At 50.1% G+C, this 27,499-nt stretch overlaps 1 protein-coding gene across 1 annotated transcript in view; it reads left to right on the top strand.

Annotated features, from left to right (window-relative positions):
* The first annotated feature begins 7,033 nt into the window (after positions 1 to 7,033).
* The window catches only part of HABP2 (hyaluronan binding protein 2), a 102,755-nt gene continuing 82,289 nt past the window's right edge, over positions 7,034 to 27,499 (top strand). Inside the window, exons 1-6 of the mRNA XM_073681614.1 lie at positions 7,034 to 7,093; positions 7,152 to 7,176; positions 11,018 to 11,098; positions 14,733 to 14,840; positions 16,228 to 16,344; positions 16,812 to 16,928. Of these exons, the coding sequence (XP_073537715.1) occupies positions 7,034 to 7,093; positions 7,152 to 7,176; positions 11,018 to 11,098; positions 14,733 to 14,840; positions 16,228 to 16,344; positions 16,812 to 16,928 (508 nt within the window). The remainder of the gene's footprint in view (positions 7,094 to 7,151; positions 7,177 to 11,017; positions 11,099 to 14,732; positions 14,841 to 16,227; positions 16,345 to 16,811; positions 16,929 to 27,499) is intronic.

Genomic DNA, 27,499 nt, shown 5'->3' with positions numbered 1-27,499 from the left:
TGTTATAAAGCTTCTCTTCTTTCCTTCCTCTTTGTTATAAACCTTCTCTTCATTCCTTCTTCTTTGTTATAAACCTTCTCTTCATTCCTTCCTCTTTGTTATAAACCTTCTTTTCATTCCTTCCTCTTTGTTATAAATCTTCTTTTCATTCCTTCCTCTTTGTTATAAATCTTCTTTTCATTCCTTCCTCTTTGTTATAAACCTTCTCTTCATTCCTTCCTCTGTTATAAACCTTCTCTTCATCCCTTCCTCTTTGTTATAAACCTTCTCTTCATTCCTTCTTCTTTGTTATAAACCTTCTTTTCATTCCTTCCTCTGTTATAAACCTTCTCTTCATTCCTTCCTCTTTGTTATAAACCTTCTCTTCATTCCTTCCTCTTTGTTATAAACCTTCTTTTCATTCCTTCCTCTGTTATAAACCTTCTCTTCATTCCTTCCTCTTTGTTATAAACCTTCTCTTCATTCCTTCCTCTTTGTTATAAACCTTCTCTTCATTCCTTCCTCTTTGTTATAAACCTTCTCTTCATTCCTTTCTCTGTTATAAACCTTCTCTTCATTCCTTCCTCTGTTATAAACCTTCTCTTCATTCCTTCCTCTGTTATAAACCTTCTCTTCATTCCTTCCTCTTTGTTATAAACCTTCTCTTCATTCCTTCCTCTGTTATAAACCTTCTCTTCATTCCTTCCTCTGTTATAAACCTTCTCTTCATTCCTTCCTCTGTTATAAACCTTCTCTTCATTCCTTCCTCTTTGTTATAAACCTTCTCTTTATTCCTTCCTCTTTGTTATAAACCTTCTCTTCATTCCTTCCTCTTTGTTATAAACCTTCTCTTCATTCCTTTCTCTGTTATAAACCTTCTCTTCATTCCTTCCTCTTTGTTATAAACCTTCTTTTCATTCCTTCCTCTTTGTTATAAACCTTCTCTTCATTCCTTCTTCTTTGTTATAAACCTTCTTTTCATTCCTTCCTCTTTGTTATAAACCTTCTCTTCATTCCTTCCTCTTTGTTATAAACCTTCTCTTCATTCCTTCTTCTTTGTTATAAACCTTCTTTACATTCCTTCCTCTTTGTTATAAACCTTCTCTTCATTCCTTCTTCTTTGTTATAAACCTTCTTTTCATTCCTTCCTCTTTGTTATAAATCTTCTTTTCATTCCTTCCTCTTTGTTATAAACCTTCTCTTCATTCCTTCTTCTTTGTTATAAACCTTCTCTTCATTCCTTCCTCTTTGTTATAAACCTTCTTTTCATTCCTTCCTCTTTGTTATAAATCTTCTTTTCATTCCTTCCTCTTTGTTATAAATCTTCTTTTCATTCCTTCCTCTTTGTTATAAACCTTCTCTTCATTCCTTCCTCTGTTATAAACCTTCTCTTCATCCCTTCCTCTTTGTTATAAACCTTCTCTTCATTCCTTCTTCTTTGTTATAAACCTTCTTTTCATTCCTTCCTCTGTTATAAACCTTCTCTTCATTCCTTCCTCTTTGTTATAAACCTTCTCTTCATTCCTTCCTCTTTGTTATAAACCTTCTTTTCATTCCTTCCTCTGTTATAAACCTTCTCTTCATTCCTTCCTCTTTGTTATAAACCTTCTCTTCATTCCTTCCTCTTTGTTATAAACCTTCTCTTCATTCCTTCCTCTTTGTTATAAACCTTCTCTTCATTCCTTTCTCTGTTATAAACCTTCTCTTCATTCCTTCCTCTGTTATAAACCTTCTCTTCATTCCTTCCTCTGTTATAAACCTTCTCTTCATTCCTTCCTCTTTGTTATAAACCTTCTCTTCATTCCTTCCTCTGTTATAAACCTTCTCTTCATTCCTTCCTCTGTTATAAACCTTCTCTTCATTCCTTCCTCTGTTATAAACCTTCTCTTCATTCCTTCCTCTTTGTTATAAACCTTCTCTTTATTCCTTCCTCTTTGTTATAAACCTTCTCTTCATTCCTTCCTCTTTGTTATAAACCTTCTCTTCATTCCTTTCTCTGTTATAAACCTTCTCTTCATTCCTTCCTCTTTGTTATAAACCTTCTTTTCATTCCTTCCTCTTTGTTATAAACCTTCTCTTCATTCCTTCTTCTTTGTTATAAACCTTCTTTTCATTCCTTCCTCTTTGTTATAAACCTTCTCTTCATTCCTTCCTCTTTGTTATAAACCTTCTCTTCATTCCTTCTTCTTTGTTATAAACCTTCTTTACATTCCTTCCTCTTTGTTATAAACCTTCTCTTCATTCCTTCTTCTTTGTTATAAACCTTCTTTTCATTCCTTCCTCTTTGTTATAAAGCTTCTCTTCTTTCCTTCCTCTTTGTTATAAACCTTCTCTTCATTCCTTCTTCTTTGTTATAAACCTTCTCTTCATTCCTTCCTCTTTGTTATAAACCTTCTTTTCATTCCTTCCTCTTTGTTATAAATCTTCTTTTCATTCCTTCCTCTTTGTTATAAATCTTCTTTTCATTCCTTCCTCTTTGTTATAAACCTTCTCTTCATTCCTTCCTCTGTTATAAACCTTCTCTTCATTCCTTCCTCTTTGTTATAAACCTTCTCTTCATTCCTTCCTCTGTTATAAACCTTCTCTTCATTCCTTCCTCTTTGTTATAAACCTTCTCTTCATTCCTTCCTCTTTGTTATAAACCTTCTCTTCATTCCTTCCTCTTTGTTATAAACCTTCTCTTCATTCCTTCTTCTTTGTTATAAACCTTCTCTTCATTCCGTCCTCTTTGTTATAAACCTTCTTTTCATTCCTTCCTCTTTGTTATAAACCTTCTCTTCATTCCTTCTTCTTTGTTATAAACCTTCTCTTCATTCCTTCCTCTTTGCTATAAACCTTCTCTTCATTCCTTCCTCTTTGTTATAAACCTTCTTTTCATTCCTTCCTCTTTGTTATAAACCTTCTCTTCATTCCTTCCTCTTTGTTATAAACCTTCTCTTCATTCCTTCTTCTTTGTTATAAACCTTCTCTTCATTCCTTCCTCTTTGTTATAAACCTTCTTTTCATTCCTTCCTCTTTGTTATAAACCTTCTCTTCATTCCTTCTTCTTTGTTATAAACCTTCTTTTCATTCCTTCCTCTTTGTTATAAACCTTCTCTTCATTCCTTCCTCTTTGTTATAAACCTTCTCTTCATTCCTTCTTCTTTGTTATAAACCTTCTTTTCATTCCTTCCTCTTTGTTATAAACCTTCTCTTCATTCCTTCTTCTTTGTTATAAACCTTCTTTTCATTCCTTCCTCTTTGTTATAAAGCTTCTCTTCTTTCCTTCCTCTTTGTTATAAACCTTCTCTTCATTCCTTCTTCTTTGTTATAAACCTTCTCTTCATTCCTTCCTCTTTGTTATAAACCTTCTTTTCATTCCTTCCTCTTTGTTATAAATCTTCTTTTCATTCCTTCCTCTTTGTTATAAATCTTCTTTTCATTCCTTCCTCTTTGTTATAAACCTTCTCTTCATTCCTTCCTCTGTTATAAACCTTCTCTTCATCCCTTCCTCTTTGTTATAAACCTTCTCTTCATTCCTTCTTCTTTGTTATAAACCTTCTTTTCATTCCTTCCTCTGTTATAAACCTTCTCTTCATTCCTTCCTCTTTGTTATAAACCTTCTCTTCATTCCTTCCTCTTTGTTATAAACCTTCTTTTCATTCCTTCCTCTGTTATAAACCTTCTCTTCATTCCTTCCTCTTTGTTATAAACCTTCTCTTCATTCCTTCCTCTTTGTTATAAACCTTCTCTTCATTCCTTCCTCTTTGTTATAAACCTTCTCTTCATTCCTTTCTCTGTTATAAACCTTCTCTTCATTCCTTCCTCTGTTATAAACCTTCTCTTCATTCCTTCCTCTGTTATAAACCTTCTCTTCATTCCTTCCTCTTTGTTATAAACCTTCTCTTCATTCCTTCCTCTGTTATAAACCTTCTCTTCATTCCTTCCTCTGTTATAAACCTTCTCTTCATTCCTTCCTCTGTTATAAACCTTCTCTTCATTCCTTCCTCTTTGTTATAAACCTTCTCTTCATTCCTTTCTCTGTTATAAACCTTCTCTTCATTCCTTCCTCTTTGTTATAAACCTTCTTTTCATTCCTTCCTCTTTGTTATAAACCTTCTCTTCATTCCTTCTTCTTTGTTATAAACCTTCTTTTCATTCCTTCCTCTTTGTTATAAACCTTCTCTTCATTCCTTCCTCTTTGTTATAAACCTTCTCTTCATTCCTTCTTCTTTGTTATAAACCTTCTTTACATTCCTTCCTCTTTGTTATAAACCTTCTCTTCATTCCTTCTTCTTTGTTATAAACCTTCTTTTCATTCCTTCCTCTTTGTTATAAAGCTTCTCTTCTTTCCTTCCTCTTTGTTATAAACCTTCTCTTCATTCCTTCTTCTTTGTTATAAACCTTCTCTTCATTCCTTCCTCTTTGTTATAAACCTTCTCTTCATTCCTTCCTCTTTGTTATAAATCTTCTTTTCATTCCTTCCTCTTTGTTATAAATCTTCTTTTCATTCCTTCCTCTTTGTTATAAACCTTCTCTTCATTCCTTCTTCTTTGTTATAAACCTTCTCTTCATTCCTTCCTCTTTGTTATAAACCTTCTTTTCATTCCTTCCTCTTTGTTATAAATCTTCTTTTCATTCCTTCCTCTTTGTTATAAATCTTCTTTTCATTCCTTCCTCTTTGTTATAAACCTTCTCTTCATTCCTTCCTCTGTTATAAACCTTCTCTTCATCCCTTCCTCTTTGTTATAAACCTTCTCTTCATTCCTTCTTCTTTGTTATAAACCTTCTTTTCATTCCTTCCTCTGTTATAAACCTTCTCTTCATTCCTTCCTCTTTGTTATAAACCTTCTCTTCATTCCTTCCTCTTTGTTATAAACCTTCTTTTCATTCCTTCCTCTGTTATAAACCTTCTCTTCATTCCTTCCTCTTTGTTATAAACCTTCTCTTCATTCCTTCCTCTTTGTTATAAACCTTCTCTTCATTCCTTCCTCTTTGTTATAAACCTTCTCTTCATTCCTTTCTCTGTTATAAACCTTCTCTTCATTCCTTCCTCTGTTATAAACCTTCTCTTCATTCCTTCCTCTGTTATAAACCTTCTCTTCATTCCTTCCTCTTTGTTATAAACCTTCTCTTCATTCCTTCCTCTGTTATAAACCTTCTCTTCATTCCTTCCTCTGTTATAAACCTTCTCTTCATTCCTTCCTCTGTTATAAACCTTCTCTTCATTCCTTCCTCTTTGTTATAAACCTTCTCTTTATTCCTTCCTCTTTGTTATAAACCTTCTCTTCATTCCTTCCTCTTTGTTATAAACCTTCTCTTCATTCCTTTCTCTGTTATAAACCTTCTCTTCATTCCTTCCTCTTTGTTATAAACCTTCTTTTCATTCCTTCCTCTTTGTTATAAACCTTCTCTTCATTCCTTCTTCTTTGTTATAAACCTTCTTTTCATTCCTTCCTCTTTGTTATAAACCTTCTCTTCATTCCTTCCTCTTTGTTATAAACCTTCTCTTCATTCCTTCTTCTTTGTTATAAACCTTCTTTACATTCCTTCCTCTTTGTTATAAACCTTCTCTTCATTCCTTCTTCTTTGTTATAAACCTTCTTTTCATTCCTTCCTCTTTGTTATAAAGCTTCTCTTCTTTCCTTCCTCTTTGTTATAAACCTTCTCTTCATTCCTTCTTCTTTGTTATAAACCTTCTCTTCATTCCTTCCTCTTTGTTATAAACCTTCTTTTCATTCCTTCCTCTTTGTTATAAATCTTCTTTTCATTCCTTCCTCTTTGTTATAAATCTTCTTTTCATTCCTTCCTCTTTGTTATAAACCTTCTCTTCATTCCTTCCTCTGTTATAAACCTTCTCTTCATTCCTTCCTCTTTGTTATAAACCTTCTCTTCATTCCTTCCTCTGTTATAAACCTTCTCTTCATTCCTTCCTCTTTGTTATAAACCTTCTCTTCATTCCTTCCTCTTTGTTATAAACCTTCTCTTCATTCCTTCCTCTTTGTTATAAACCTTCTCTTCATTCCTTTCTCTGTTATAAACCTTCTCTTCATTCCTTCCTCTTTGTTATAAACCTTCTCTTCATTCCTTCTTCTTTGTTATAAACCTTCTTTTCATTCCTTCCTCTGTTATAAACCTTCTTTTCATTCCTTCCTCTTTGTTATAAACCTTCTCTTCATTCCTTCCTCTTTGTTATAAACCTTCTTTTCATTCCTTCCTCTGTTATAAACCTTCTTTTCATTCCTTCCTCTTTGTTATAAACCTTCTTTTCATTCCTTCCTCTGTTATAAACCTTCTCTTCATTCCTTCCTCTTTGTTATAAACCTTCTCTTCATTCCTTCCTCTTTGTTATAAACCTTCTCTTCATTCCTTCCTCTTTGTTATAAACCTTCTCTTCATTCCTTCCTCTTTGTTATAAACCTTCTCTTCATCCCTTCCTCTTTGTTATAAACCTTCTCTTCATTCCTTCCTCTTTGTTATAAACCTTCTCTTCATTCCTTCCTCTTTGTTATAAACCTTCTCTTCATCCCTTCCTCTTTGTTATAAACCTTCTCTTCATTCCTTCCTCTTTGTTATAAACCTTCTCTTCATCCCTTCCTCTTTGTTATAAACCTTCTCTTCATTCCTTCCTCTTTGTTATAAACCTTCTCTTCATTCCTTCCTCTTTGTTATAAACCTTCTCTTCCTCCCTCTCAGGAGATCTCTGCTTGCTCTGAAAATATCTCTGTTATCAGACAGAGGACGAAATCCTGACGTAATGTTCTTTACAGCGGAGGGTTTGTTACATTGTATCCAGTCTGGACAAACCTCTGTGATATAAAAGCCGGGACCCTAGTCTGATACATTGTTACAATCAGGAGCAGGCTGTATTCACCAAAACGTGAATTCTGTATCCGGACCCCTGACTGCTGTGTGCCGTTCATAGAACTGATATATTCATCTTCGGGGTCTTTGGGCCCCCACATGTGCCAGGACCCCGAGGCGACTTGTGCACCTGAACCCCCTGAATACACGGCCCTAATATCTGCAGGATATCGTGTAACCGCGCAAAATCCTGACAGCTGAGATCTCGTGAATGAGAAGTGATCTGATGATCGTAGTGATCCTGAATGATGAAGATCTCTGGTTGCTATGGGTTACAGCTCATTTGCATAGTGCCATGTCGGATCTCATTCTGATCTTTCTCTCCGCAGTTTCTCCATCGACTGATGAATCCTGGTAAATATTATATCCTGAGCGTCACACAGCGAGAAATATGGGGGGAGTACACAGAGGGGAGTACACAGAGGGGAGTACACAGAGGGGAGTACACAGGGGAATACACAGGAGGGAGTATACAGGGGGAGTACACAGGAGGGAGTATACAGGGGAGTACACAGAGGGGAGTACACGGGGGGAGTACACAGAGGGGAGTACACAGGGGAATACACAGGGGAATACACAGGAGGGTGTATACAGGGGGAGTACACAGGAGGAAGTATACAGGGGAGTACACAGAGGGGAGTATACAGGGGAGTACACAGGAGGGAGTGTACAGGGGAATATACAGAGGGGAGTATACAGGGGAGTACACAGGAGGGAGTATACAGGGGAGTACACAGGAGGGAGTGTACAGGGGAATACACAGAGGGGAGTATACAGGGGAGTACACAGGAGGAAGTATACAGGGGAGTACACAGGAGGGAGTATACAGGGGAATACACAGGAGGAAGTATACAGGGGAGTACACAGGAGGGAGTATACAGGAGAATACACAGGAGGGAGTATACAGGGGAGTACACAGGAGGAAGTATACAGGGGAGTACACAGGAGGGAGTATACAGGGGAATACACAGGAGGGAGTATACAGGGGAGTACACAGGAGGGAGTGTACAGGGGAGTACACAGGAGGGAGTATACAGGGGAGTACACAGGAGGAAGTATACAGGGGAGTACACAGGAGGGAGTATACAGGGGAATACACAGGAGGGAGTATACAGAGGAGTACACAGGAGGAAGTATACAGGGGAGTACACAGGAGGGAGTATACAGGGGAATACACAGGAGGGAGTATACAGGGGAGTACACAGGAGGGAGTGTACAGGGGAATACACAGGGGAGTATACAGGGGAGTACACAGGAGGGAGTATACAGGGGAATACACAGGAGGGAGTACACAGAGGGGAGTACACGGGGGGAGTATACAGGGGAGTACACAGGAGGGAGTATACAGGGGAATACACAGGAGGGAGTATACAGGGGAATACACAGGAGGGAGTATACAGGGGAGTACACGGGGGGAGTACACAGGGGAATACACAGAAGGGAGTATACAGGGGAGTACACAGGAGGGAGTATACAGAGGAGTACACAGGAGGGAGTATACAGGGGAATACACAGTAGGGAGTATACAGGGGAGTACACAGGAGTGAGTATACAGGGGATACACAGGAGGGAGTATACAGGGGAGTACATGGGGGGAGTATACAGGGGAGTACACAGGAGGGAGTGTACAGGGGAGTACACAGGAGGGAGTATACAGGGGAGTACACAGGAGGGAGTGTACAGGGGAATACACAGGAGGGAGTATACAGGGGAGTACACAGGAGGGAGTATACAGGGGAGTACACAGGAGGGAGTATACAGGGGAATACACAGGAGGGAGTATACAGGGGAATACACAGGAGGGAGGATACAGGGGAATACACAGGAGGGAGTATACAGGGGAGTATACAGGAGGGAGAATACAGGGGAATACACAGGAGGGAGTATACAGGGGAATACACAGGAGGGAGTATACAGGGGAGTACACAGGAGGGAGTGTACAGGGGAATACACAGGAGGGAGTATACAGGGGAGTACACAGGAGGGAGTATACAGGGGAATACACAGTAGGGAGTATACAGGGGAATACACAGGAGGGAGTATACAGGGGAATACACAGGAGGGAGTATACAGGGGAGTACACAAGAGGGAGTATACAGGGGAATACACAGGAGGGAGTATACAGGGGAATACACAGGAGGGAGTATACAGGGGAATACACAGGAGGGAGTATACAGGGGAGTATACAGGAGGGAGAATACAGGGGAGTACACAGGAGGGAGAATACAGGGGAATACACAGGAGGGAGTATACAGGGGAATACACAGGAGGGAGTATACAGGGGAATACACAGTAGGGAGTATACAGGGGAATACACAGGAGGGAGTTTACAGGGGAGTATACAGGAGGGAGAATACAGGGGAATACACAGGAGGGAGAATACAGGGGAGTATACAGGAGGGAGTATACAGGGGAATACACAGGAGGGAGTATACAGGGGAATACACAGGAGGGAGTATACAGGGGAGTACACAGGAGGGAGTATACAGGGGAATACACAGGAGGGAGTATACAGGGGAGTACACAGGAGGGAGTATACAGGGGAGTACACAGGAGGGAGTATACAGGGGAGTACACAGGAGGGAGTATACAGGGGAGTACACAGGAGGGAGTATACAGGGGAGTACACAGGAGGGAGTATACAGGGGAGTACACAGGAGGGAGTATACAGGGGAGTACACAGGAGGGAGAATACAGGGGAATACACAGGAGGGAGTGTACAGGGGAATACACAGGAGGGAGTATACAGGGGAGTACACAGGAGGGAGTATACAGGGGAGTGTACAGGAGGGAGTATACAGGGGAGTACACAGGAGGGAGTATACAGGGGAGTACACAGGAGGGAGTGTACAGGGGGAGTACACAGGAGGGAGTATACAGGGGAGTATACAGGAGGGAGGATACAGGGGAATACACAGGAGGGAGTATACAGGGGAGTACACAGGAGGGAGTATACAGGGGAATACACAGGAGGGAGTATACAGGGGAATACACAGGAGGGAGTATACAGGGGAGTACACAGGAGGGAGTATACAGGGGAGTACATAGGAGGGAGTATACAGGGGAATACACAGGAGGGAGTATACAGGGGAGTACACAGGAGGGAGTATACAGGGGAGTACACAGGAGGGAGTATACAGGGGAGTACACAGGAGGGAGTATACAGGGGAGTACACAGGAGGGAGTATACAGGGGAGTACACAGGAGGGAGAATACAGGGGAATACACAGGAGGGAGTATACAGGGGAGTACACAGGAGGGAGTATACAGGGGAATACACAGGAGGGAGTATACAGGGGAGTACACAGGAGGGAGTATACAGGGGAGTGTACAGGAGGGAGTATACAGGGGAATACACAGGAGGGAGTGTACAGGGGAATACACAGGAGGGAGTGTACAGGGGAATACACAGGAGGGAGAATACAGGGGAATACACAGGAGGGAGTGTACAGGGGAATACACAGGAGGGAGTATACAGGGGAATACACAGGAGGGAGTGTACAGGGGAATACACAGGAGGGAGTATACAGGGGAATACACAGGAGGGAGTGTACAGGGGAATACACAGGAGGGAGTATACAGGGGAGTACACAGGAGGGAGTATACAGGGGAGTGTACAGGAGGGAGTATACAGGGGAGTACACAGGAGGGAGTATACAGGGGAGTACACAGGAGGGAGTGTACAGGGGGAGTACACAGGAGGGAGTATACAGGGGAGTATACAGGGGAGTACACAGGAGGGAGTATACAGGGGAATACACAAGGGGGAAAACAAAGTAGTGAGACCACAAAGAGGTAGGGGGGTTAAAAAGAAAAGGAGTATGGAGTATACAGGGAGGCAGTACACAGAGGGGGACAACTCAGAGGTATTATACAGTAAGGGGGGTACACAGGTGGCATTGAAAGCCTTTATAGAGACCTTTATACATACCCTGCACCTGTATGTGATCAGGAGGGTTTTCCCCGCCCAGACTGGACACATTGTAACAAACTCCAGCTGTGTGAACCGCACAAATGATTCAGTTCCCTGACAACAAGCAGCAGTGATGGATCTGAGAATGGTGGGATTCAGCCACTACCCCCATCATCTAATCATTCACAGGTTATGAAGTATGCCACTGGATAGCAGTGGGATTTACACTTCGCCATGGTCACTGCTTGCTGGTCACTGCCTCATCCCTCTTCTGTCTTACAGAACAGTTGCTGAAAAACCTGGCAAAACAACTGTTGGACAACTTCCATATACTGAACCTGAACAACAATGATTCTGTGGAGGGTAAATCTACATCTTGAAGCCACCAAACCCCTCTCCTGCCTACAGACACCCCTCCTGCCTACAGACCCCCCTCCTGCCTACAGACACCCCTCGTGCCTGAAGACCCCCCCTCCTGCCTACAGACCCCCCGTCTGCAGACCCCCCTCCAGCCTACAGACCCCCCTCCTACCTGCAGACCCCCTCCAGCCTACAGACTCCCTTCCTGCCTACAGACCCCCCTCTAGCCTACAGACCCCCCCACTCCTGCCTGAAGACCCCCCTCCTGCCTACAGATCCCCCTCCTGTCTGCAGACCTCCACTCCTGCCTACAGACCCCCCTCCTACCTCCGGCCCCCTCCTGCCTACAGACCCCCCTCCTGCCTGCAGACTCCCCTCCTGCCTACACACCCCCCCTCCCACCTACAGACCCCCCCTCCCACCTACAGACCCCCCCTCCTGCCTGCAGACCTCCCCTCCTGCCTACAGACACCCCTCCTGCCTACAGACCCCCCCTTTTGCCTACAGACCCCCCTCGTGCCTGAAGACCCCCCCGTCTGCAGACCCCCCTCCTGCCTACAGACCCCCCTCCTACCTGCAGACCCCCTCCTGCCTACAGACTCCCCTCCTGGCTACAGACCCCCCCTCTTGCCTACAGACCCCCCCACTGCTGCCTGAAGACCCCCCTCCTGCCTACAGACCCCCCTCCTGCCCACAGACTCCCCTCCTGCCTACTCACCCCCCCTCCCACCTACAGACCCCCCCTCCTGCCTGCAGACCTCCCCTCCTGCCTACAGACCCCCCCTCCTGCCTACAGACCCCCCCTCTTGCCTACAGACCCCCCCTCGTGCCTGAAGACCCCCCCTCCTCCTACAGACCCCCCCGTCTGCAGACCCCCCTCCTGCCTACAGACCCCCCTCCTACCTGCAGACCCCCTCCTGCCTGCAGACCCCCTCCTGCCTACAGATCCCCCTCCTGCCTACAGACCCCCCTCCTGCCTACAGACCCCCCTCCTGCCTACAGACCCCCCTCCTGCCTACAGACTCCCCTCCTGCCTACAGATCCCCCTCCTGCCTACAGACTCCCCTCCTGCCTACAGATCCCCCTCCTGCCTACAGACTCCCCTCCTGCCTACAGATCCCCCTCCTGCCTACAGACCCCCCTCCTGCCTACAGACTCCCCTCCTGCCTACAGACCCCCCTCCTGCTTGCAGCCCCCCCTCCTGCCTACAGACCCCCCTCCTACCTGCAGCCCCCCCTCCTGCCTGCAGACTCCCCTCCTACCTACAGACTCCCCTCCTGCCTACAGACCCCCCTCCTGCCTGCTGCCCCCCCTCCTGCCTGCAGACTCCCCTCCTGCCTACAGACTCCCCTCCTGCCTACAGACCCCCCTCCTGCCTGCAGCCCCCTCTCCTGCCTACAGACTCCCCTCCTGCCTACAGACCCCCCTCCTGCCTGCAGACCCCCCTCCTGCCTACAGACTCCCCCTCCTGCCTACAGACTCCCCTCCTGCCTACAAACCCCCCCTCTTGCCTACAGACCCCTCCTCGTGCCTGAAGACCGCCCTCCTGCCTACAGACCCCACCTCCTGTCTGCAGACCCCCCTCCTACCTACAGACCCCTCTCCTGTCTGCAGACCCCCCTCCTGCCTACAGACCCCCCTCCTGTTTGCAGACCCCCCTCCTGCCTACAGACCCCCCTCCTGTCTACAGACCCCACCTCCTGTCTGCAGACCCCCTCCTGCCTACAGACCCCTCTCCTGTCTGCAGACCCCCCTCCTGCCTACAGACCCCTCTCCTGTCTGCAGACCCCCCTCCTGCCTACAGACCCCCCTCCTGTCTGCAGACCCCCCTCCTGCCTACAGACCCCCCTCCTGCCTACAGACCCCTCTCCTGTCTGCAGACCCTCCTCCTACCTACAGACCCCTCTCCTGTCTGCAGACCCCCCTCCTGCCTACAGACCCCCCTCCTGCCTACAGACCCCCCTCGTGTCTGCAGATCCCCCTCCTGCCTACAGACACCCCTCCTGCTTACAGACTCCCCTCCTGCCTACAGACCCCCCTCCTGCCTGCAGACCCCCCTCCTGCCTGCAGACTCCCCTCCTGCCTACAGACCCCCCTCCTGCCTGCAGACCCCCCTCCTGCCTGCAGACTCCCCTCCTGCCTGCAGACCCCCTCATGCCTACAGACTCCCCTCCTGCCTACAGACCCCCCTCCTGCCTACAGACCCCACCTCCTGTCTGCAGACCCCCCTCCTGCCTGCAGACCCCTCTCCTGCCTACAGACCCCCCTCCTGCCTGCAGACCCCCCTCCTGCCTACAGACCCCACCTCCTGCCTACAGACTCCCCTCCTGTCTGCAGACCCCCCTCCTGCCTACAGACTCCCCTCCTGTCTGCAGACCCCCCTTCTGCCTACAGACTCCCCTCCTGCCTACAGACCCCCCTCCTGCCTGCACACCCCCCTCCTGCCTGCAGACTCCCCTCCTGCCTACAGACCCCCCTCCTGCCTACAGACCCCTCTCCTGTCTGCAGACCCCCCTCCTGCCTACAGACCCCTCTCCTGTCTGCAGACCCCCCTCCTGCCTACAGACCCCCCTCCTGTCTGCAAATCCCCCTCCTGCCTACAGACCCCCCTCCTGCCTACAGACTCCCCTCCTGCCTACAGACCCCCCTCCTGCCTGCAGACCCCCCTCCTGCCTACAGACCCCCCTCCTGCCTACAGACTCCCCTCCTGCCTGCAGACCCCCCTCCTGCCTACAGACTCCCCTCCTGCCTACAGACCCCCCTCCTGCCTACAGACCCCACCTCCTGTCTGCAGACCCCCCTCCTGCCTGCAGACCCCTCTCCTGCCTACAGACCCCGCTCCTGCCTGCAGACCCCCCTCCTGCCTACAGGCTCCCCTCCTGTCTGCAGACCCCCCTCCTGCCTACAGACTCCCCTCCTGTCTGCAGACCCCCCTCCTGCCTACAGACTCCCCTCCTGCCTACAGACCCCCCTCCTGCCTGCAGACCCCCCTCCTGCCTGCAGACTCCCCTCCTGCCTACAGACCCCCCACTCCTGCCTGAAGACCCCCCTCCTGCCTACAGACCCCCCTCCTGCCTACAGACCCCTCTCCTGTCTGCAGACCCCCCTCCTGCCTACAGACCCCCCTCCTGCCTACAGACCCCCCTCCTGTCTGCAGATCCCCCTCCTGCCTACCGACCCCCCTCCTGCCTACAGACCCCCCTCCTGCCTGCAGACCCCCCTCCTGCCTGCAGACCCCCCTCCTGCCTGCAGACTCCCCTCCTGCCTGCAGACCCCCTCCTGCCTACAGACTCCCCTCCTGCCTGCAGACCCCCTCCTGCCTACAGACTCCCCTCCTGCCTACAGACCCCCCTCCTGCCTACAGACCCCACCTCCTGTCTGCAGACCCCCTTCCTGCCTACAGACCCCTCTCCTGTCTGCAGACCCCCCTCCTGTCTGCAGACCCCCCTCCTGCCTACAGACCCCCCTCCTGCCTACAGACCCCCCTCCTGCCTGCAGACTCCCCTCCTGTCTGCAGAGGTACATGGTGCAGTGCAGAGATGGGCCCCAGACCCTCGTTCTGTAGTAATTGGGCCCTCAACCACCCGGGCCCCATGTGTGTGTTCTGCATTGTGTTAACATGAAACTTCCTGACCAGATCCCTGCAGCTCGCAGCCGTGTTTTAACCACGGAACATGTGTGAACACGGCGCAAGGATACACGTGTCGCTGCGCTGATTTCTTCACTGGATTAAACTGTGAGAAAGGTGAGAAAAGAAGGAAAATGTGTCAGACTTCACACACTTCTCCAAATCATATCTGCGCTGTCACTTTTACCAAAAACTGTCAGGATTCTTTATAGTAACAGCAATTATGTTATGAAAAGCTCTCTATGGACAGGAAAAATCCTTTTATTGTAAGAACATTAAGGTTGTGCAATATTCTTTGAAACTGGTAAGGATTATTTGCTGTAAGAGCTGCACAGATGCCGAATTCTCTATATAGACGATAATGAGTAATTTCTATAAAAGCAATAAGACTGGAAAATTTACTAAGAGCAGTAAGGCGGTGGTATATATTATACAGACAGTAAGTATTCTTCACTGTAAGAGCACTATGACTGCGGTATATACTCGTAGAAGGATTCATTGCTGTAGGAGCAATAAGACTGAATTTTTTTTCATATACAATCAGTATTATTTACTGCAAGAGCAATACATCTGTGGAATATTCTTGATAGGTGATAGATCAGAATTCTTTACTGAAACAGCATTAAGACTAGGAAATATTCTCTATAGGCTGTAAAAGCAATAAGACTATAAAATTCTCTATACATAATCAACATCTGATCTTTACAGCAGTAACAAGGATTCTTTACTGTAAGAGCAGTCAGACTGTAAGTTTTATTTCTTTAAATGATCATCATTTTGTATAGCAGAAGCAATAAGGCTGTGGAATATTTCTGCAGACAATCAGATTATTTACCCCAGAAGCAACATGGCTGTGTAATATTCTTAATAGATGATCAGGATTCTTTACTGTAACAGCAAAACGGCTTTGAAATATTACCTTTTAGGTGTTATGGATTTTTTTTTCCCACAGGTGTTATGACTGGATTTCCACAGCCTTACAGGAACATTTCCCATATGTCCTCTAAAGAAAAATCAGTATTCTTTTCCGCAGTGAAATAATGCTGTGGTCTAGTTTCTATAGATGTAAAGGATTCTTTACTGTAAGAGCAGTTAAAGTGAATTTTTTTTTAACTGCAAGAGCAATAAAGCTGTAGCATATTTTCTGTCAACGCTAAAGAAGCTAAAAAGCTGAAGAACATTTTCTATAAAAAAAATGAGGGTTCTTTACTGTAAAAGCAATAAGGCTGCGAAATATTCTGCATAAATGAGAAGGAATCTTTGCTGTCAATGTTTCTTCTTGGTGTAAGTGCTTATCCTATGGAACAGAAATTCTTGTAATATTTCAGTCTATGCAAGAAGGAACTCCAGGGCCCTCGCTGTGGGGTCAGCAGTGACCCCCGGGTCCCCTGTTGTGGGCAGCTCCTTTAAGAACCCACTGGAGGATCTTTTGGCCTCTGGTTGACCGGCCCGACCTCCTAACATCAAACTTTTTTAAACTTTTTTCTGTACGTTTTGTGGGCAGTGATGCGGCCGTGCAAGAAGGAGACGTGCGACCACGGCGACTGCGTCCTGAAGAAGTTTGCTCCACATTACAAGTGTCGGTGTCACTATCCGCACCAAGGACCCACGTGCAGCGCAGGTACGAGGCGGCCGCGGGGTGGAGGCCGACTACACAAAATATCTACTTACTGTCAGTGAAAAGAAACCCCCCCTCCCTTATCATCTCACAGACCCTGGACTTGTCTTATTTCAGCCACATTAATTATAATTCTGTAACTATGACGGATGGGATATTAAACAGCTGATGACCTTGCTACAATGTGTCAGTGAAGACAATCCTCTGTGAGCAAAACACAGCAGGGCAGAAAGGGGAATCACATACAACATGTCACAGTGGGAAGCCAGAGAATGGGGTCCATCAAGGCCTTACATACTAGGGGGGCAGATATGGGGTCCGCGCAGGATAAGGAAAGCTGCACAGAGCTTCCTCTCTACCTATAATAATGGGGTCAGATACAAGGAGAGCTCTGCTACGTCTGCGCTGACCGTGCACAGCGCCCCCTCTAGTGCTGCCCGCGGTTGTGATTGTCGTCTTCTTTTTTGCAGTCGAGTCCGTTTGCACCAACAATCCCTGTAAGAACGGAGGAACCTGCCTGAGAAAACTCCTGAACAAGTTCATCTGCGTCTGTCCGAACAGCTTCAGGGGGCCGTTCTGTGAGATGGGTGAGTGCAACGTGTGGACGATGGGAGTCATTCTGACCATCGCCTGCAAGGTGCAGCCCTGGTATGAAGATATTTTTTTTTTATGGAATTGCATTATAAGCAATTGTCTAATATAATAACAGTATTATAACTGCGCTGTTTGTGGCAGCCTGTGCTCCTGGACTGGGCAGATCACTGAACTGGTAAAAACAAGTTAAAATTATCACCAGTGCAACTACAAGTCCCATCATCCTCTGATAGTCCGCAGCAGGCGGAGTGCACCGGGAATTGTAGTATTACAAGAGCTGGAGAGTCACCGGCTGAACCCCGGAGCTGCACAGTCCAAGGTGATAAAAGTGCGATTCCCCTTTAAATCAAGATCCCTCCAAATGGAGACGCCACCACCACCAGAAACTTGCTGTCCAGAGAACAAGACAAAAATCTCAGGAAGGATAGTAAGTCTATATACACAGACATATATATATATATACACTGCTCAACAAAATAAAGGGAACACTGAAATAACCCCTCCTAGATCTGAATGAATGAAATCTTCTCATTGAATACTTTGTTCTGTAGAAAGCTGAATGTGCTGCTAACAAAATCACACAAAAATCATCAATGGAAATCACATTTATTAACCAATGGAGGCCTGGATGTGGAGTCACCCCCAAAATTAAAGTGGAAAAAACACACTACAGGCTGATCCAACTGTGATGTAATGTCCTTAAAACAAGTCACAATGAGGCTGAGTATTGTGTGTGGCCTCCACGTGCCTGTATGACCTCCCTACAACGCCTGGGCATGCTCCTGATGAGGCTGAGTATTGTGTGTGGCCTCCACGTGCCTGTATGACCTCCCTACAACGCCTGGGCATGCTCCTGATGAGGCTGAGTATTGTGTGTGGCCTCCACGTGCCTGTATGACCTCCCTACAACGCCTGGGCATGCTCCTGATGAGGCTCAGTATTGTGTGTGGCCTCCACGCGCCTGTATGACCTCCCTACAACGCCTGGGCATGCTCCTGATGAGGCTGAGTATTGTGTGTGGCCTCCACGTGCCTGTATGACCTCCCTACAACGCCTGGGCATGCTCCTGATGAGGCTCAGTATTGTGTGTGGCCTCCACGCGCCTGTATGACCTCCCTACAACGCCTGGGCATGCTCCTGATGAGGCTCAGTATTGTGTGTGGCCTCCACGTGCCTGTATGACCTCCCTACAACGCCTGGGCATGCTCCTGATGAGGCTGAGTATTGTGTGTGGCCTCCACGTGCCTGTATGACCTCCCTACAACGCCTCGGCATGCTCCTGATGAGGCTGAGTATTGTGTGTGGCCTCCACGTGCCTGTATGACCTCCCTACAACGCCTGGGCATGCTCCTGATGAGGCTCAGTATTGTGTGTGGCCTCCACGCGCCTGTATGACCTCCCTACAACGCCTGGGCATGCTCCTGATGAGGCTGAGTATTGTGTGTGGCCTCCACGTGCCTGTATGACCTCCCTACAACGCCTGGGCATGCTCCTGATGAGGCTCAGTATTGTGTGTGGCCTCCACGCGCCTGTATGACCTCCCTACAACGCCTGGGCATGCTCCTGATGAGGCTCAGTATTGTGTGTGGCCTCCACGTGCCTGTATGACCTCCCTACAACGCCTGGGCATGCTCCTGATGAGGCTGAGTATTGTGTGTGACCTCCACGTGCCTGTATGACCTCCCTACAACGCCTGGGCATGCTCCTGATGAGGCTGAGTATTGTGTGCGGCCTCCACGCGCCTGTATGACCTCCCTACAACGCCTGGGCATGCTCCTGATGAGGCTCAGTATTGTGTGTGGCCTCCACGTGCCTGTATGACCTCCCTACAACGCCTGGGCATGCTCCTGATGAGGCTGAATATTGTGTGTGGCCTCCACGTGCCTGTATGACCTCCCTACAACGCCTGGGCATGCTCCTGATGAGGCTCAGTATTGTGTGTGGCCTCCACGTGCCTGTATGACCTCCCTACAACGCCTGGGCATGCTCCTGATGAGGCTGAGTATTGTGTGTGGCCTCCACGTGCCTGTATGACCTCCCTACAACGCCTGGGCATGCTCCTGATGAGGCTGAGTATTGTGTGTGGCCTCCATGTGCCTGTATGACCTCCCTACAACACCTGGGCATGCTCCTGATGAGGCTGAGTATTGTGTGTGGCCTCCACGTGCCTGTATGACCTCCCTACAACGCCTGGGCATGCTCCTGGTGAGGCTGAGTATTGTGTGTGACCTCCACATGCCTGTATGACCTCCCTACAACGCCTGGGCATGCTCCTGATGAGGCTGAGTATTGTGTGTGGCCTCCACGTGCCTGTATGACCTCCCTACAACGCCTGGGCATGCTCCTGATGAGGCTCAGTATTGTGTGTGGCCTCCACGTGCCTGTATGACCTCCCTACAACGCCTGGGCATGCTCCTGATGAGGCTGAGTATTGTGTGTGGCCTCCACGTGCCTGTATGACCTCCCTACAACGCCTGGGCATGCTCCTGATGAGGCTGAGTATTGTGTGTGGCCTCCACGTGCCTGTATGACCTCCCTACAACGCCTGGGCATGCTCCTGATGAGGCTCAGTATTGTGTGTGGCCTCCACGCGCCTGTATGACCTCCCTACAACGCCTGGGCATGCTCCTGATGAGGCTGAGTATTGTGTGTGGCCTCCACGTGCCTGTATGACCTCCCTACAACGCCTGGGCATGCTCCTGATGAGGCTCAGTATTGTGTGTGGCCTCCACGCGCCTGTATGACCTCCCTACAACGCCTGGGCATGCTCGTGATGAGGCTCAGTATTGTGTGTGGCCTCCACGTGCCTGTATGACCTCCCTACAACGCCTGGGCATGCTCCTGATGAGGCTGAGTATTGTGTGTGACCTCCACGTGCCTGTATGACCTCCCTACAACGCCTGGGCATGCTCCTGATGAGGCTGAGTATTGTGTGCGGCCTCCACGCGCCTGTATGACCTCCCTACAACGCCTGGGCATGCTCCTGATGAGGCTCAGTATTGTGTGTGGCCTCCACGTGCCTGTATGACCTCCCTACAACGCCTGGGCATGCTCCTGATGAGGCTGAATATTGTGTGTGGCCTCCACGTGCCTGTATGACCTCCCTACAACGCCTGGGCATGCTCCTGATGAGGCTCAGTATTGTGTGTGGCCTCCACGTGCCTGTATGACCTCCCTACAACGCCTGGGCATGCTCCTGATGAGGCTGAGTATTGTGTGTGGCCTCCACGTGCCTGTATGACCTCCCTACAACGCCTGGGCATGCTCCTGATGAGGCTGAGTATTGTGTGTGGCCTCCATGTGCCTGTATGACCTCCCTACAACACCTGGGCATGCTCCTGATGAGGCTGAGTATTGTGTGTGGCCTCCACGTGCCTGTATGACCTCCCTACAACGCCTGGGCATGCTCCTGGTGAGGCTGAGTATTGTGTGTGACCTCCACATGCCTGTATGACCTCCCTACAACGCCTGGGCATGCTCCTGATGAGGCTGAGTATTGTGTGTGGCCTCCACGTGCCTGTATGACCTCCCTACAACGCCTGGGCATGCTCCTGGTGAGGCTGAGTACTGTGTGTGGCCTCCACGTGCCTGTATGACCTCCCTACAATGCCTGGGCATGCTCCTGATGAGGCTGAGTATTGTGTGTGGCCTCCACGTGCCTGTATGACCTCCCTACAACGCCTGGGCATGCTCCTGGTGAGGCTGAGTATTGTGTGTGACCTCCACGTGCCTGTATGACCTCCCTACAACGCCTGGGCATGCTCCTGATGAGGCTGAGTATTGTGTGTGGCCTCCACGTGCCTGTATGACCTCCCTACAACGCCTGGGCATGCTCCTGGTGAGGCTGAGTATTGTGTGTGACCTCCACGTGCCTGTATGACCTCCCTACAACGCCTGGGCATGCTCCTGATGAGGCTCAGTATTGTGTGTGACCTCCACGTGCCTGTATGACCTCCCTACAACGCCTGGGCATGCTCCTGATGAGGCTGAGTATTGTGTGTGGCCTCCACGTGCCTGTATAACCTCCCTACAATGCCTGGGCATGCTCCTGATGAGGCTGAGTATTGTGTGTGGCCTCCACGTGCCTGTATGACCTCCCTACAATGCCTGGGCATGCTCCTGATGAGGCTGAGTATTGTGTGTGGCCTCCAGGTGCCTGTATGACCTCCCTACAACGCCTGGGCATGCTCCTGATGAGGCTGAGTATTGTGTGTGGCCTCCACGTGCCTGTATGACCTCCCTACAATGCCTGGGCATGATCCTGATGAGGCTGAGTATTGTGTGTGGCCTCCACGTGCCTGTATGACCTCCCTACAATGCCTGGGCATGCTCCTGATGAGGCTGAGTATTGTGTGTAGCCTCCAGGTGCCTGTATGACCTCCCTACAACGCCTGGGCATGCTCCTGATGAGGCTCAGTATTGTGTGTGGCCTCCACGTGCCTGTATGACCTCCCTACAACGCCTGGGCATGCTCCTGATGAGGCTGAGTATTGTGTGTGGCCTCCACGTGCCTGTATGACCTCCCTACAACGCCTGGGCATGCTCCTGATGAGGCTGAGTATTGTGTGTGGCCTCCACGTGCCTGTATGACCTCCCTACAACGCCTGGGCATGCTCCTGGTGAGGCTGAGTATTGTGTGTGACCTCCACGTGCCTGTATGACCTCCCTACAACGCCTGGGCATGCTCCTGATGAGGCTGAGTATTGTGTGTGGCCTCCACGTGCCTGTATAACCTCCCTACAATGCCTGGGCATGCTCCTGATGAGGCTGAGTATTGTGTGTGGCCTCCACGAGCCTGTATGACCTCCCTACAACGCCTGGACATGCTCCTGATGAGGCTGAGTATTGTGTGTGGCCTCCACGTGCCTGTATGACCTCCCTACAATGCCTGGGCATGCTCCTGATGAGGCTGAGTATTGTGTGTGGCCTCCAGGTGCCTGTATGACCTCCCTACAATGCCTGGGCATGCTCCTGATGAGGCTGAGTATTGTGTGTGGCCTCCACGTGCCTGTATGACCTCCCTACAACTCCTGGGCATGCTCCTGATGAGGCTGAGTATTGTGTGGCCTCCACGTGTCTGTATGACCTCCCTACAACGCCTGGGCATGCTCCTGATGAGGCTGAGTATTGTGTGTGGCCTCCACGTGCCTGTATGACCCCCCTACAACGCCTGGGCATGCTCCTGATGAGGCTGAGTATTGTGTGTGGCCTCCACGCGCCTGTATGACCTCCCTACAACGCCTGGGCATGCTCCTGATGAGGCTGAGTATTGTGTGTGGCCTCCACGTGCCTGTATGACCTCCCTACAACGCCTGGGCATGCTCCTGATGAGGCTGAGTATTGTGTGTGGCCTCCACGTGCCTGTATGACCTCCCTACAACGCCTGGGCATGCTCCTGATGAGGCTCAGTATTGTGTGTGGCCTCCACGTGCCTGTATGACCTCCCTACAACTCCTGGGCATGCTCCTGATGAGGCTGAGTATTGTGTGTGGCCTCCACGTGCCTGTATGACCTCCCTACAACGCCTGGGCATACTCCTGATGAGGCTGAGTATTGTATGTGGCCTCCACGTGCCTGTATGACCTCCCTACAACTCCTGGGCATGCTCCTGGTGAGGCTGAGTATTGTGTGTGGCCTCCACGTGCCTGTATGACCTCCCTACAACGCCTGGGCATGCTCCTGATGAGGCTGAGTATTGTGTGTGGCCTCCACGTGCCTGTATGACCTCCCTACAACGCCTGGGCATGCTCCTGATGAGGCTGAGTATTGTATGTGGCCTCCACGTGCCTGTATGACCCCCCTACAACGCCTGGGCATGCTCCTGATGAGGCTCAGTATTGTGTGTGGCCTCCACGTGACTGTATGACCTCCCTACAACTCCTGGGCATGCTCCTGATGAGGCTGAGTATTGTGTGTGGCCTCCACGTGCCTGTATGACCTCCCTACAACGCCTGGGCATGCTCCTGATGAGGCTGAGTATTGTATGTGGCCTCCACGTGCCTGTATGACCTCCCTACAACTCCTGGGCATGCTCCTGGTGAGGCTGAGTATTGTGTGTGGCCTCCACGTGCCTGTATGACCTCCCTACAACGCCTGGGCATGCTCCTGGTGAGGCTGAGTATTGTGTGTGGCCTCCACGTGCCTGTATGACCTCCCTACAACGCCTGGGCATGCTCCTGATGAGGCTGAGTATTGTGTGTGGCCTCCACGTGCCTGTATGACCTCCCTACAACGCCTGGGCATGCTCCTGATGAGGCTGAGTATTGTGTGCGGCCTCCACGTGCCTGTATGACCTCCCTACAACGCCTGGGCATGCTCCTGATGAGGCTGAGTATTGTGTGTGGCCTCCACATGCCTGTATGACCTCCCTACAACGCCTGGGCATGCTCCTGATGAGGCTGAGTATTGTGTGTGGCCTCCACGTGCCTGTATAACCTCCCTACAACGCCTGGGCATGCTCCTGATGAGGCTCAGTATTGTGTGTGGCCTCCACGTGCCTGTATGACCTCCCTACAACGCCTGGGCATGCTCCTGATGAGGCTGAGTATTGTGTGTGGCCTCCACGTGCCTGTATGACCTCCCTACAACGCCTGGGCATGCTCCTGATGAGGCTGAATATTGTGTGTGGCCTCCATGTGCCTGTATGACCTCCCTACAACACCTGGGCATGCTCCTGATGAGGCTGAGTATTGTGTGTGGCCTCCACGTGCCTGTATGACCTCCCTACAACGCCTGGGCATGCTCCTGATGAGTCTCAGTATTGTGTGTGACCTCCACGTGCCTGTATGACCTCCCTACAACGCCTGGGCATGCTCCTGATGAGGCTGAGTATTGTGTGTGGCCTCCACGTGCCTGTATGACCTCCCTACAACGCCTGGGCATGCTCCTGATGAGGCTGAGTATTGTGTGTGGCCTCCACGTGCCTGTATGACCTCCCTACAATGCCTGGGCATGCTCCTGGTGAGGCTGAGTATTGTGTGTGACCTCCACATGCCTGTATGACCTCCCTACAACGCCTGGGCATGCTCCTGATGAGGCTGAGTATTGTGTGTGGCCTCCACGTGCCTGTATGACCTCCCTACAACGCCTGGGCATGCTCCTGGTGAGGCTGAGTACTGTGTGTGGCCTCCACGTGCCTGTATGACCTCCCTACAACGCCTGGGCATGCTCCTGATGAGGCTGAGTATTGTGTGTGGCCTCCACGTGCCTGTATGACCTCCCTACAACGCCTGGGCATGCTCCTGGTGAGGCTGAGTATTGTGTGTGACCTCCACGTGCCTGTATGACCTCCCTACAACGCCTGGGCATGCTCCTGATGAGGCTGAGTATTGTGTGTGGCCTCCACGTGCCTGTATGACCTCCCTACAACGCCTGGGCATGCTCCTGGTGAGGCTGAGTATTGTGTGTGACCTCCACGTGCCTGTATGACCTCCCTACAACGCCTGGGCATGCTCCTGATGAGGCTGAGTATTGTGTGTGGCCTCCACGTGCCTGTATGACCTCCCTACAATGCCTGGGCATGCTCCTGATGAGGCTGAGTATTGTGTGTGGCCTCCACGAGCCTGTATGACCTCCCTACAACGCCTGAACATGCTCCTGATGAGGCTGAGTATTGTGTGTGGCCTCCACGTGCCTGTATGACCTCCCTACAATGCCTGGGCATGCTCCTGATGAGGCTGAGTATTGTGTGTGGCCTCCAGGTGCCTGTATGACCTCCCTACAACGCCTGGGCATGCTCCTGATGAGGCTGAGTATTGTGTGTGGCCTCCACGTGCCTGTATGACCTCCCTACAATGCCTGGGCATGCTCCTGATGAGGCTGAGTATTGTGTGTGGCCTCCACGTGCCTGTATGACCTCCCTACAACGCCTGGGCATGCTCCTGATGAGGCTCAGTATTGTGTGTGGCCTCCACGTGCCTGTATGACCTCCCTACAACGCCTGGGCATGCTCCTGATGAGGCTGAGTATTGTGTGTGGCCTCCACGTGCCTGTATGACCTCCCTACAACGCCTGGACATGCTCCTGATGAGGCTGAGTATTGTGTGTGGCCTCCACGTGCCTGTATGACCTCCCTACAACGCCTGGGCATGCTCCTGGTGAGGCTGAGTATTGTGTGTGACCTCCACGTGCCTGTATGACCTCCCTACAACGCCTTGGCATGCTCCTGATGAGGCTGAGTATTGTGTGTGGCCTCCACGTGCCTGTATAACCTCCCTACAATGCCTGGGCATGCTCCTGATGAGGCTGAGTATTGTGTGTGGCCTCCACTAGCCTGTATGACCTCCCTACAACGCCTGGACATGCTCCTGATGAGGCTGAGTATTGTGTGTGGCCTCCACGTGCCTGTATGACCTCCCTACAATGCCTGGGCATGCTCCTGATGAGGCTGAGTATTGTGTGTGGCCTCCACGTGCCTGTATGACCTCCCTACAACGCCTGGGCATGCTCCTGATGAGGCTGAGTATTGTGTGTGGCCTCCACGTGCCTGTATGACCTCCCTACAACGCCTGGGCATGCTCCTGATGAGGCTGAGTATTGTGTGTGGCCTCCACGTGCCTGTATGACCTCCCTACAACGCCTGGGCATCCTCCTGATGAGGCTGAGTATTGTGTGTGGCCTCCACGTGCCTGTATGACCTCCCTACAACGCCTGGGCATGCTCCTGATGAGGCTGAGTATTGTGTGTGGCCTCCACGTGCCTGTATGACCTCCCTACAACGCCTGGGCATGCTCCTGATGAGGCTGAGTATTGTGTGTGGCCTCCACGTGCCTGTATGACCTCCCTACAACGCCTGGGCATGCTCCTGATGAGGCTGCGTATTGTGTGTGGCCTCCACGTGCCTGTATGACCTCCCTACAACGCCTGGGCATGCTCCTGATGAGGCTCAGTATTGTGTGTGGCCTCCACGTGCCTGTATGACCTCCCTACAACGCCTGGGCATGCTCCTGATGAGGCTGAGTATTGTGTGTGGCCTCCACGAGCCTGTATGACCTCCCTACAACGCCTGGGCATGCTCCTGATGAGGCTGAGTATTGTGTGTGGCCTCCACGTGCCTGTATGACCTCCCTACAACGCCTGGGCATGCTCCTGATGAGGCTGAGTATTGTGTGTGGCCTCCACGTGCCTGTATGACCTCGCTACAACGCCTGGGCATGCTCCTGATGAGGCTGAGTATTGTGTGTGGCCTCCACGTGCCTGTATGACCTCCCTACAACGCCTGGGCATGCTCCTGATGAGGCTGAGTATTGTGTGTGGCCTCCACGTGCCTGTATGACCTCCCTACAACGCCTGGGCATGCTCCTGATGAGGCTGAGTATTGTGTGTGGCCTCCACGTGCCTGTATGATCTCCCTACAACGCCTGGGCATGCTCCTGATGAGGCTGAGTATTGTGTGTGGCCTCCACGTGCCTGTATGACCTCCCTACAACGCCTGGGCATGCTCCTGATGAGGCTGAGTATTGTGTGTGGCCTCCACGTGCCTGTATGACCTCCCTACAACGCCTGGGCATGCTCCTGATGAGGCTGAGTATTGTGTGGCCTCCACGTGCCTGTATGACCTCCCTACAACGCCTGGGCATCCTCCTGATGAGGCTGAGTATTGTGTGTGGCCTCCACGTGCCTGTATGACCTCCCTACAACGCCTGGGCATGCTCCTGATGAGGCTGAGTATTGTGTGTGGCCTCCACGTGCCTGTATGACCTCCCTACAACGCCTGGGCATGCTCCTGATGAGGCTGAGTATTGTGTGTGGCCTCCACGTGCCTGTATGACCTCCCTACAACGCCTGGGCATGCTCCTGATGAGGCTGAGTATTGTGTGTGGCCTCCACGTGCCTGTATGACCTCCCTACAACGCCTGGGCATGCTCCTGATGAGGCTGAGTATTGTGTGTGGCCTCCACGTGCCTGTATGACCTCCCTACAACGCCTGGGCATCCTCCTGATGAGGCTGAGTATTGTGTGTGGCCTCCACGTGCCTGTATGACCTCCCTTCAACGCCTGGGCATGCTCCTGATGAGGCTGAGTATTGTGTGTGGCCTCCACGTGCCTGTATGACCTCCCTACAACGCCTGGGCATGCTCCTGATGAGGCTGAGTATTGTGTGTGGCCTCCACGTGCCTGTATGACCTCCCTACAACGCCTGGGCATGCTCCTGATGAGGCTCAGTATTGTGTGTGGCCTCCACGTGCCTGTATGACCTCCCTACAACGCCTGGGCATGCTCCTGATGAGGCTGAGTATTGTGTGTGGCCTCCACGAGCCTGTATGACCTCCCTACAACGCCTGGGCATGCTCCTGATGAGGCTGAGTATTGTGTGTGGCCTCCACGTGCCTGTATGACCTCCCTACAACGCCTGGGCATGCTCCTGATGAGGCTGAGTATTGTGTGTGGCCTCCACGTGCCTGTATGACCTCCCTACAACGCCTGGGCATGCTCCTGATGAGGCTGAGTATTGTGTGTGGCCTCCACGTGCCTGTGTGACCTCTCTACAACGCCTGGGCATGCTCCTGATGAGGCTGAGTATTGTGTGTGGCCTCCACGAGCCTGTATGACCTCCCTACAACAC

The sequence above is a fragment of the Phyllobates terribilis genome, unplaced genomic scaffold (genome assembly GCF_046119375.1).
Source record: "Phyllobates terribilis strain yellow unplaced genomic scaffold, ASM4611937v1 Scaffold_5__5_contigs__length_657084704, whole genome shotgun sequence".
NCBI classification, from domain to species: Eukaryota; Metazoa; Chordata; class Amphibia; order Anura; family Dendrobatidae; genus Phyllobates; species Phyllobates terribilis.
This window is presented reverse-complemented; position numbering and strand designations above follow the sequence as displayed.